Source organism: Pieris napi, chromosome 14 (assembly GCF_905475465.1).
Source record: "Pieris napi chromosome 14, ilPieNapi1.2, whole genome shotgun sequence".
Taxonomy (NCBI): Eukaryota; Metazoa; Arthropoda; class Insecta; order Lepidoptera; family Pieridae; genus Pieris; species Pieris napi.
The window spans coordinates 1,493,163-1,504,165 of NC_062247.1; the positions used below are offsets into that span (position 1 = coordinate 1,493,163).

Below are 11,003 nucleotides of genomic sequence, written 5' to 3' on the forward strand. Positions count from 1 at the left end.
TCAAAAAACCAAGCTCTATAAACTATTTTAATTTAAATAAATCTTATAATTTAATTACAAAGTGTGGCAGCTCGTTGCTGCTCACGTTTGCTTTCTTTCAAGTCTAGACTATATCTGTCTTCTAAGTAACTTGGACTTAGGTGTCCTACGGTCTTCATTATAATTTGACACCATGGAACCACTGGTACTTGTTTGTCGATAAATAAACTACATCTTAGAAGACACTCGAGCATTTTTACTGCGACAAATAATGTCCTTTCAAATACATTATTTGTCTTAAGAAACATCTTTGTACCTTCTAAAATCTAAATCATAAAATCTCTATTAGTTTAAATAAGGAAGTGTTACGCTCTGTTATAAGGATATTTATATTTGCAATAAAATTATCTTATAACCATGTCCTCAATGCAAGCAACATGTCAACCATGCGACCCGTCGGACCATACTATTGAACTCGGAGGCGATAAGAGTGTGCGAAAACACATTCAGTCGCCATGACAACTACAGCTCGGGCGTCGAAATCGATGACACTTCACACACCTTTACATAACCATACGCGCAAATCATGGACAACGAAGACAACGCAAAAGCACAAGCCCGTTCCATCCTTGGACCTACAAAAGACGCAGAATTCCTACAAAGTTTCGTACGGATCGGCGTTGGTGATGAGGAGGAGGAAACCCCAGTCCCCAAAGCTTCGATCAGCAAGCGAGCCCCGCCCGCGGAGAAAACCGACACCATTGAAGATGAGCAGCCAGAAGATAGAAAGGAGTCGCTCAAGCCGAAGAGGAAGAGTGGACGCAAGCCAAAACGTGAAAGACGGATTCGTCAAGAGGAGTTGTATACTGATAAGGATCGGGCAGCGGCTGTTGTGATGGGGTCTAAGGACATTAAATTCTCCCTCAATATGAAGGACAAGGCGGAAAGGAGCAGTGCTTTACAAATTCCAGCAGAGGCGGATGCTGGAACACTATTAGCGTTGGCGCGTGCGGAGATGATGCGGGAGCGGTACCGTACGGCGCTGATGTTTGTGGATAAGGTATACTTATAACTAAGGATAGTGATTCGAATTGAGCTATTATTTGGGCTGAAAAGTTCGTAGGCTGACACATAGATTTTTAGTTAGCCCCAACCTTCAAAAGACACGGGTATAAATTAAACTGTCGTACTATTAGTTTGTGAGATATAGTATTTTGAGTGAAGGAACTTGTGTATATTTAAAAAAATGGATAAAAAGGAATTTCGTGTATAAGGCATTGCTTTTTGGCAAACACTATTGAAGCCAAGGCTTGGGTTGATAAACACGATTCGGACTCTAGAAAATCAACTGTTGAGAAGTGGTTTGCGAAGTTTTCTTAGTTCAAATGGTTTAATTATTTTTTAGCTTGTATTTTTGTTGTTTTTGGAGAAGATTTGGATGAACAAATTATGGGAGTAAACGTAACAGAGACCAACTTCAAAGAAACAATGGTCAACAAAGCTTTAAAGACCTTTCAAAAGCTTGCCGTAAATAGAATACAAAACAAAACAGAAATAAATAGTTCTTAATCATTCTAGTTACAAATGCTATTTTGCTAATGATAATAATATTATCTTTACGCACATTAGTTACTTAATACCTCCGACGACAATAAAGTCGGGGAATAAAGAAAATATTATATATATTTATGTATGTATATATAGTCAACATCTGTTATAACGATATCGAAGGGACTATTCAAATTTGGTCGTAAAAACCGATAGTCGTAACAGCCGATGACGTTGTTATTAAGTACCTAATACAATAGAATTCAGCCGGGACCTTTGATGTCGGTCAATATAACCGGTATGTTCTAAACGATGTCGTCGTAAACGGTTTTGACTTTATATGTATACTCTCACACAGAATATGAATATAGCAACTTAGTATGTGTTCATCCATCTTAATTAATGTGTCAAGAATGTGAGTCCTCAATAATATAGGGATATCTTAAGCTGTATCAAACTAATGTTTTAGGCTATTGAGCTGGCACCAGAGGACAAGGCAGCCTACGTCGCGCGTAGCAAGTGTTACCTGTTACTCGGCGAGCCCCGATCAGCTTTAGAGGATGCAGAAACGGCTCTCAAACTTGATCCGAAACACGCAAAGGCTTTACTGCAGAAGGCTGAATCTTTATACTATTGTGGGGAGTTCGAAATGAGTCTAGTACATTACCATAGAGGCCTACGCGCACGACCTGATTTAAATGAATTCAGACTTGGCGTTCAAAAGGCACAGGTAATTAATTAATATTGTTTCTAAAACGAGACTAATTAAAAAAAATGGTTTAATTTAAAGCTTGTCAGGTAAAACTCAGCTTAACACAAGAGTAGTGTTGGCCTAGCTTCAGCGTGCGACTCTCATCCCTGGTGTCGTAGGTTCGATCCCAGGCTGTGCACCAATGGACTTTTCAAAAAAAAAAATCAAAAATCGAAAATCATTTAATCATATAGGTAACACATTTTACACTTATGACTTGTCAGTATAGAAATACATATTAATGCTTCTTATTTTACATTTAGTGCCAGTTCTCAAATCAAGGGCGTAGAACGGAAGAGAAGAACTGGCAATAAACTCTCCACCACTCTTTTTTTATCGCCATGTTTTTTTTTACACAACGTTTGTAAGGAGCTGCAACCATTAAACCATGTTCCACATGACATCTTAAGTAAATAATAATAACATTATTACTTATAATAATAATAACTTTCTATTGCGCATTTAACATTTGCTCGAACGGTGAAGGAATAGGATAAATATCGTAAGGAAAGGCAAGCTTACATGCAAAAAGCCGACGGCGTGTGTCTGTTTGTACTTGCCTATTAGATTGACAAATGATCACCAAGCAGTGACAGAAATCTGAGGCCCAATCACATGGGTTTATAGCGCCGCTAGTTATGACTTGCAACTATAATTTCCAATACTTTCCCGTTTGATAATAATTAATAGGCAGTACCTAAAAATAAATAGGGATGTTGTCGTCGGTCTTAAATAGGCTGCTCTATATACCCGCTTACCGTCTACAATCTAAAAATTCGACTAAAGGACTGGCTTATGAGCATACCTTACACAGTGTTAGAGATGCTTTTGAGACCTAGTATGTAGTTACACACTTTATTCATTCACTCACTGACTCACTCACTCACTTACACATTTGCACCCACACACTCACTCATGCACTCAGGTGTGTTGATAACAGTTGAAAAATCAAAATCAAAAGTAAATAAAATAAAAGATGTAACTAAATTTTATATAAATATATTTTAAGAAATTTATAATTAAGTATTTCTTTACTTTAAACTTTCTTTTTTTTTTTCTTTTTTTTAATTATTTATCCATAAAGCATTTTACTTTTTCAGGAAGCCATAGAGAACACTATAGGATCCGTAAAACAAGTGAAAAGCGGTGGTAAGAGGAACAGCAAACAGTCCAGGCCAGTGCTGGGACAGCTGATGTCTGATAAACTCTATCTGGAGAACCTTCTGAAGAACCCTGACTTAGCTATTGCTGATAAGAAAAATGACGTCGTGCTAAAGCAGGCGGAGGAGGCTATACGCTTTTTGGAGAATAGGGAGGAATTCTGGAGGCAACAACAAAGCGCGAATCGTCACTAAGTTTTAGTTATTGTTTTAGTCAAGTCAAGTCAAATCATTTATTTCAATTAGACCACCTAAAATGGAACGTTAAATAAAATTTAAAGAAGATTCTAGTTGCCCCTTCCAAAAGGTAGTTTCGTGTGGAGAATAATGGGCAAGAAACTCCACACTTACTCTTTTAAAATAGGTTTACAATATTTTGTTTACATTAGTTAAATAATTATATGTGAAGACAATGTACTCTTAGAATAAAACAACTATACTAAAAGTTAAATACATATTCCTCACATATTTACAAATATCGTAACCGTAGAATATTATACGTTAAAGAGTAATAAAAATAATATAAAAAAACACAATAAAACAGTGTGTGAGATAAAATAAAATAATTACATTTTGTAGTATTATAAATTTAAAAAAATAAAAAAAAATTGTAAAAGCAAAAAATCAGCAACCAATTTGATTTTGTCCAGGCTCTATGATTGTCCTATGGAGCAGGACCAGCATGTTCCCAAGCATTGTTATCTTGAATATAATCCTCTAATTTGTAATATGCTTGTTTACAAAGTGTACTTTTAATAAAACATTTAAATTTTCGTTCATTTAGTTTTTAAAAGTCACAAGGTAAAATTTATATAATCCTAGCTGCCCCCGCGAACTTCGTTTCTTCTTAATGTGTGTAATTTTACTTAGCCTACCTTTTTAGTACATACCAACGTAAAACATTTAGGTTTTTCTGTGAATTTTTCTCTATATAAACTTCAGAGTTCAAGTCATAAGATTTTAATTAACAAATAAAGAATAGGGGTTGATCGTAGAGGGGTGAAAATGTATTTTTATATGCTGTATCATAAAATTTGGGGTATATTATTTTTATATTACAGTTTATTAATACAAGTATAAAATTTTTATATTACAGCCCTGATAATCAAGGAAACAATTTTGAATGCACCATACTCCTCCGAAACGGCTCGACCGATTCTATTGAATTTTTTTATGCATATTTAGTAAGTCTGAGAAGCGGCTACTATCTATATTTTAAACCCATAAGTGATAAGGGGTGTCCACCCCAAAAATTTTGTGTTTTTATTTTTTTATGATACAAAAATACATACAACCCCCACTATTATACTAGATAAAAAATGTTTCCTAGAAATAATAAACATGGCAAAACAACGTTTGCCGGGTCAGCTAGTAGGTATATATATTTTAATAGTAGAATTATCTGTGTAGGTATTATTGTGTAAGTGTATGGTATGTTAGTTATTGTTAAGATATGTGGAAAATAAATAAAGCGCTGCTAAATGCTCTATTTTCGGTTTTATATTTGTAGGTAGGTAATTGTTATATTTTATAAAGCATCTCTGTGAAAATTACATCCTATTTCCCTGAAACGATGAATGTGAAGGACATCTATCATCATTATAAGGTGCAAAATATAGATAATTATATGGCAATCAATTTAAATAATATATAAATAGTAGATGTAAAATATTCTCAAACAGTGCGTTACAATGAACGGTTACAGTTGGTTCCTGGTGTTTTTATTTATGAAGGTGAGTTTTTTATTTGTTTATGTTAATTGTACAATCTGTTTTCTATTTACTATATAGATAAGACTTCCATTTTTTTTCCTCGCACATAGATTTGATGAAAATGAATGAAAATTTCATTCATTTTAAAGTTGTCAACTTTGCCATAATTCTAACATAATCTAACCACTCTAATCTATGCGTAATAAATTACAAAAAGTTTTATTCGTGTTCGTTAATGAACGTAAATAATAATATATGTTTTATTTGTGCAGATAGCAGCAGGTGCAGACGATGCACTACAACCGTGTATCAATTTATTAGTGGCTGAGGTAAGGACTTAATGTACAAAATGTGTATAAAGCGTACATGCAGGATAAATAAACTGCCAACTATCCCTAAAAATAGAACAGCGTGGTTTCGCGGTAGTTTTCTATACAATGATGGAACAGTCCGCCATCTTCAATCCGAGACATCAATGGCTGTACGTCTTTCAAAATAAAATGTAAAAGTTATAATTGGAATGTCAGTCGCGTTGGGAATTTACTTAAATTGTCTCATGTTTTATTTATTTATGTAATTTTATTATGTATTTTAATTGTTAAAAAAAATTGTTAAAATATTTGTTTTGTTCAGTGTATATTGCTGACTCTCCACGATAGTATTGATGCACTAAAAAGTGTTGCTGGTGACAGCAGCTTCACTAAGCTCACATTTCTGATTAAAGTGATAAGTCCAAGATTAAGGGACAGCTTGTGCCTTATCTCAGGCCGTCAGTATTAAAATAATAAAAGAAGCAATGGCGGTAGAATCTTTGGCATTTCTCTAAATGTGTCGTGATCATTTGCTTATTCTAATAAGCATGTAGGTGATTAAACTTCTGTGCCTAAGGCAAGCCGGTTTGTCAATGTCTAGTGGCGCACAGCCGGGACAGCTGACTCTGGGATGATAGTCGCACGCTGAATCACTAATAAGCATAATTAAGCTGATCTCAAGAACACACTTAAAAAACCCAAACATACGTTAAAAATATTAGTAAGCTAGTAAATATTTTTGTCTAGTTAGACCGCTATGTCATCTACAGTACAATAATTATTATAAACTTAATTTTTGTAGGATGACGAATGCTGCGATAGTCTTAAAATCTTCAAATCACTGGACGAGGCGGAAAAAGAGTGCACTAAAGATTCTAAAGACATGACTGTACGTATACTTGACATCAATAAGGTTTATCACCAGACATTTATTAGTTAATTTACTAACCTTTGATTGGTAAGTAAAAAAGAGATTTGAATGTTGAATGTGCATAATATGTGCACACATTCTCTTGATGTGACGTCATTTTTTATTACGGGAAATCCGGCTCAAAGGACCACAAAAATGTATCTAGCTAACTCTTTATTTTTTGGTAAAGCAAAGAAATAACATGATAGTCTTTGTTTTTTTCTTCTTTATACAAAATATATGATAAGTACCTATAAGTGAAATGGGATTATATATAAATTTTTGTATATTCGTATTACTGCCCTCATATCCGCCTAAGGGTCTGTTTTACAATGTACGAATAAGTTCTACATCAATTACAAATTAGCTATTTATTACTTATTGGTAGGATAAACACTTTTGTTGCGTTTCACAACTGTCAGATAGCGCTATTCGTCACATAAAGTCCATCATAAGCTATGAGTCCGATGAAGTGTCAAATAGGACAATTTATCTTCCAAATAATTTATGTGTTGAATAGCTATTTGGTACTTTTTCCATACATTGTGTGTGTCCCTTACTGTCCTAAGATTACGTTAAACTTTTTGTTCAGGTTAAGAAAGCCAATAATATAAGGTTGTATCTACTAATCTCATCTAACCCATCAAATATTTAACAATATAAATCCAGCAGTTAAAATTTGACGGGCAAATATTACTTCGTTCATAAAATTTTATTATGTAACAAAATTCATAGTTAAAATACGTTGGAAATACCTTATGCCCCTATAGGTAAATGTAAGTAATTAACAGCTTACAAAACTAACGTCCAAATTAGCTAATTTCAGTTATTGACAATTCATTTGTTAGACGTACCTACTAGGTACACATAATCCACAATTATTCCGAACGGAATCCATAAAGATTTTTAGTTTAATAGCACTTAATGCTCTCACTTCTCAGCATTATTAGGTAGACGTGACTTAGGTACCTCAACCGGCATCTTCTGCTTCTATCAAAATACTAAGCGTTATTTCAGTGCGATAACTACAAGTGTATTTTGGAGAAGAAAGGCCTCCTCAAAGGAGATATTCTAGATGAAGAAGCCACTAAGGTGTTCTTCGCTGCTGTTGCTGATGAGTATCCCGGAGAGAAGGGTGTGGTTAAGAAAATGGAGGAGACCTGCTACAACGGAAAGAACACGGACTTTGACCTTTTGGATGAAAATTGTCCTATACTAAACTTCTACATTTGCGCCTACGTTAATGCGCTTTTGGTAAGTTTTATCTGGATTTTAAGTGAATCTTAAAAACCTTCAGCTAGTGTTGTTGGACACTAGCTGAAAGCTGTTTCCACAAAACCTCAAGCGAAGGTTGCCCTAAATTTTATAACAAAATAATAGCGTATTGTTAGATTCAAACTCATACTCAAAATAATAATAAATGAACGTCAGAAAAGAAGTTCAGTTAATTCTAAATTTACGTTAAGGGCGTAGAGCGGGCAAGAAACTCTCCGCCACTCTTTTTAATCGCTAAGTTTTGAGTCATACAAATTGTTTGAACTGGAGCAAATCAATCCCAAGGAAGCATCATTTAAATATTCGTCAAATTTATAAAAAGCTTTATTGATCATTTAGCTTTGAATTTATTTAGTAATTCTCTAATTTCGCTAGGGAGTTTATCAAAACGAATACAATTTCCATATAAGTGGTTTTTAATACCTATTAGGCGTGCAATTCTATACCCTGAACCTGGTGCAAACCTCGACTTTACACCAATGGATTTTTGTCTGCCATAAACACTTGGTAAATATCAAATAATGGCCTTAATTTATAGTATAGGGGGGGCAAAAAGTTCCAGTCCTCGTAGCCCCAAGGGTACCCATTTTCAGTATGTGATAACTTAAACAATTAGAGGGCGTATCTCTCAGGGATCCCACCAGGAGTCGATACCACAGTTCGCTGTGTTATTTCGACTATGTATTTGCGTGTTGTTCCCACGAGAATGTAAGTGCGTGCTCCTATTTCACCATGCCTCCTGCTGATAGAGGACAACTCTTTGTTTTTAATTTGTTATTATTATTAATTACTTAAGATGTCATGTGGAACATGGTTTAATGGTTGCAGCTCCTTACAAACGTTGTGTAAAAAAAACATGGCGATTAAAAATAGTGGCGGAGAGTTTATTGCCAGTTCTTCTTTTCCGTTCTACGCCTTTGATTTGAAAACTGGCACTAAATGTAAAATTAGAAGCATTAATATGTATTTTTTTACTGACGAGTCATAAGTGTACAATGTGTTACCTATATGATTAAATGATTTTTGAATTTTTTTGCTAATTTGCAAGAGCAAGGGTTCAAGACTATTGAAATCGGGAATATTTTTATCTAACTTGTTACAGGAATGCACATCATGGAAAAGTATGCCACATTGTCAAAAAATCTCCGACGATGCAAAAACTTGCAAGATTGAACTCTCAAAACTTTAAAATAAAATAAAGCATTACAAGAAATATATTTTATTGTTCATACGGCTTCAATCTCATTACATTCAGTTACCTTACACAAAATAGTATTTATGAACCAGACACTTATATTAAACAATATACAATATTTACAGGTACTATATACAATTAATAAAATTCGAAATTAATCATACTAATGCACGCTATAAAAATAAGCCTACCACGTAACTTCGAAGATTGAGGTACGTACCACAACTCCAAGTTTGTCCAAAGATGAAATTTGTTAATATGATGGCAGACAATTACTACTAACCCAATCATTGAATTCGGAATTACAGAGTAGCGGGGCTGTTCAATACAAGATCTAAACAATGTAATAAAATTTCTAACTAATGCAAAGGAAATAGGTGGTTTTCAAGTCCCGTAGCATTGTGGGGCATGTAGGTGACCCGGTGCCTACGAAAAAATTACTTCGCTGAGAACCGAACTCAGTACCTTTAATTACTGGGTTCTAAAGTACGTTCCCCACTTAGCGTCGGACGTAATTTGCACTATACAATTAAAATATTGCACTATATTTCGCAAAATTAATGTTTTTCACTTTTAATAAATCATTGTGTGTAAAAAAATCTATAATTAATTTCTTCACTTTGTCATTTTATTAATGTTAAAACATCATATACACATTAATTCATATATTTTCATTGGTCATTATTTATAATAAAGGGTTTTTTAACATAAAATCGTTATTAATTGTAATAACATGGCAACAAGTACGTTTTCTACGACCGCTGCACTTTTAAGAAACTGTGTGAAAAGGAGACAAGAGTGAAAGAGATAAACATATGTCACTCATTCACACACACCGCTACGCGACACAAAAAGTTAAACATTACAGATACGTTTTAATGTTTTTTAGGCATGTTAAGCGTGCTCAACATTTGTGGGTTCTAACCCCAGTTGTAACGATATTTTTCTATTTGAAATATGAACGGCGAAGGAAAACATCGTGAGGAAATAGGTCTTAGACACCACCATCGAATCGAAATCCTGAATATTTTTTATATATAAGGTAGAGCTATTGTATTTATATTAAAATAAGATTTCTCAGTTAATGTTACATAAAAAACTCGAGCATAATTCACAAAAGCATAAAACACACTAGCTATATACATATGTAAAATGAGGCTGTCTTTATCTCGTATGAAGTGTAGACAGAGACAAAACATCAATTATCACTACTAAAAATAATTTAAAACATTCGATTGAACATCAAGAGCGAATAGTCAGAAACACTGTCTCTTTCTTTATAATAAAAAATGACAAGGACCGATTCACAGTACTTGTTTAGGCCGATGTTCTCTGATCGATTAAATACTTCGTTCAGAAAGATCGTTATAATTGACAAATTATTACTACACACCTAATACTGTACTTATATTATTCGAGCCCTAAAAATCCCAATCGGAGATCATTGAAAATTAAAAAAAAAAAACATATGTAGTGCTAGCCACGATGACACTCTTAATATTAAAAAAATCTAGAAATTACTGTAACACACTTTTCTATACAAATTGCGATTTAGGAACTTGGATACTATTTAAATTAATAAGAATGTTTTAAACACAGAAACAAGTGGTAGGTCTAACAGCTAATTGCTGTACAAATTTTGATGGATTTTTGTATTGTATCTATAGATAGTGAGGTAACGAAGTCCGAATCTATCAGTGAATTCACTACACAATTATAAATATGGTAACGCGTCATCATGGATTGCACTAAAAAAATAATGAGGGTAGTTATGGAACTACCCTCATTATTTTAAAAACATAATGAATTTACAATACGTAAGATTACTATTTACAAATCTTATTAGAACATGATTTTAACGCTTAAAAACTTTTGCAGTTTCGTCGACATATGAAGTGCTTTTAAAAACTTTTTGGTCGATGATTCCAAATTAACTTAGAACTAATATTTTCCATGTATTACAGAAAGTGTTCAGATTGAACTTGACCCACATGTCATTATAGTCATAGATAACATAATAATGTATGTTCATGTACCAAAATAATTTTAAATAAATTAAATACAGGGTGTTAAGTCAATATCATTGAACAGATTCATACATGAAATCACTCAACACCCTGTATACGTCCGATTGTGTGAATATTTTGCAAATTATGATTTTA

At 33.7% G+C, this 11,003-nt stretch overlaps 2 protein-coding genes across 2 annotated transcripts; both read left to right on the forward strand.

Annotated features, from left to right (window-relative positions):
* Nucleotides 1-465: 465 nt before the first annotated feature.
* Nucleotides 466-3,695, forward strand: LOC125056096 (outer dynein arm-docking complex subunit 4). The gene is made up of 3 exons (XM_047659033.1): nucleotides 466-1,039; nucleotides 1,997-2,257; nucleotides 3,379-3,695. The coding sequence occupies exons 1-3, from the start codon at nucleotides 566-568 to the stop codon at nucleotides 3,631-3,633; spliced, it is 990 nt and encodes a 329-aa protein (XP_047514989.1). The 5' UTR covers nucleotides 466-565; the 3' UTR covers nucleotides 3,634-3,695.
* Nucleotides 3,696-4,890: 1,195 nt separating this feature from the next.
* LOC125055969 lies at nucleotides 4,891-8,859 on the forward strand. The gene is made up of 5 exons (XM_047658762.1): nucleotides 4,891-5,171; nucleotides 5,423-5,479; nucleotides 6,264-6,350; nucleotides 7,389-7,625; nucleotides 8,749-8,859. Exons 1-5 carry the CDS (start codon nucleotides 5,130-5,132, stop codon nucleotides 8,833-8,835), a joined length of 510 nt encoding a protein of 169 aa, XP_047514718.1. The 5' UTR covers nucleotides 4,891-5,129; the 3' UTR covers nucleotides 8,836-8,859.
* The last annotated feature ends 2,144 nt before the right edge of the window (nucleotides 8,860-11,003 follow it).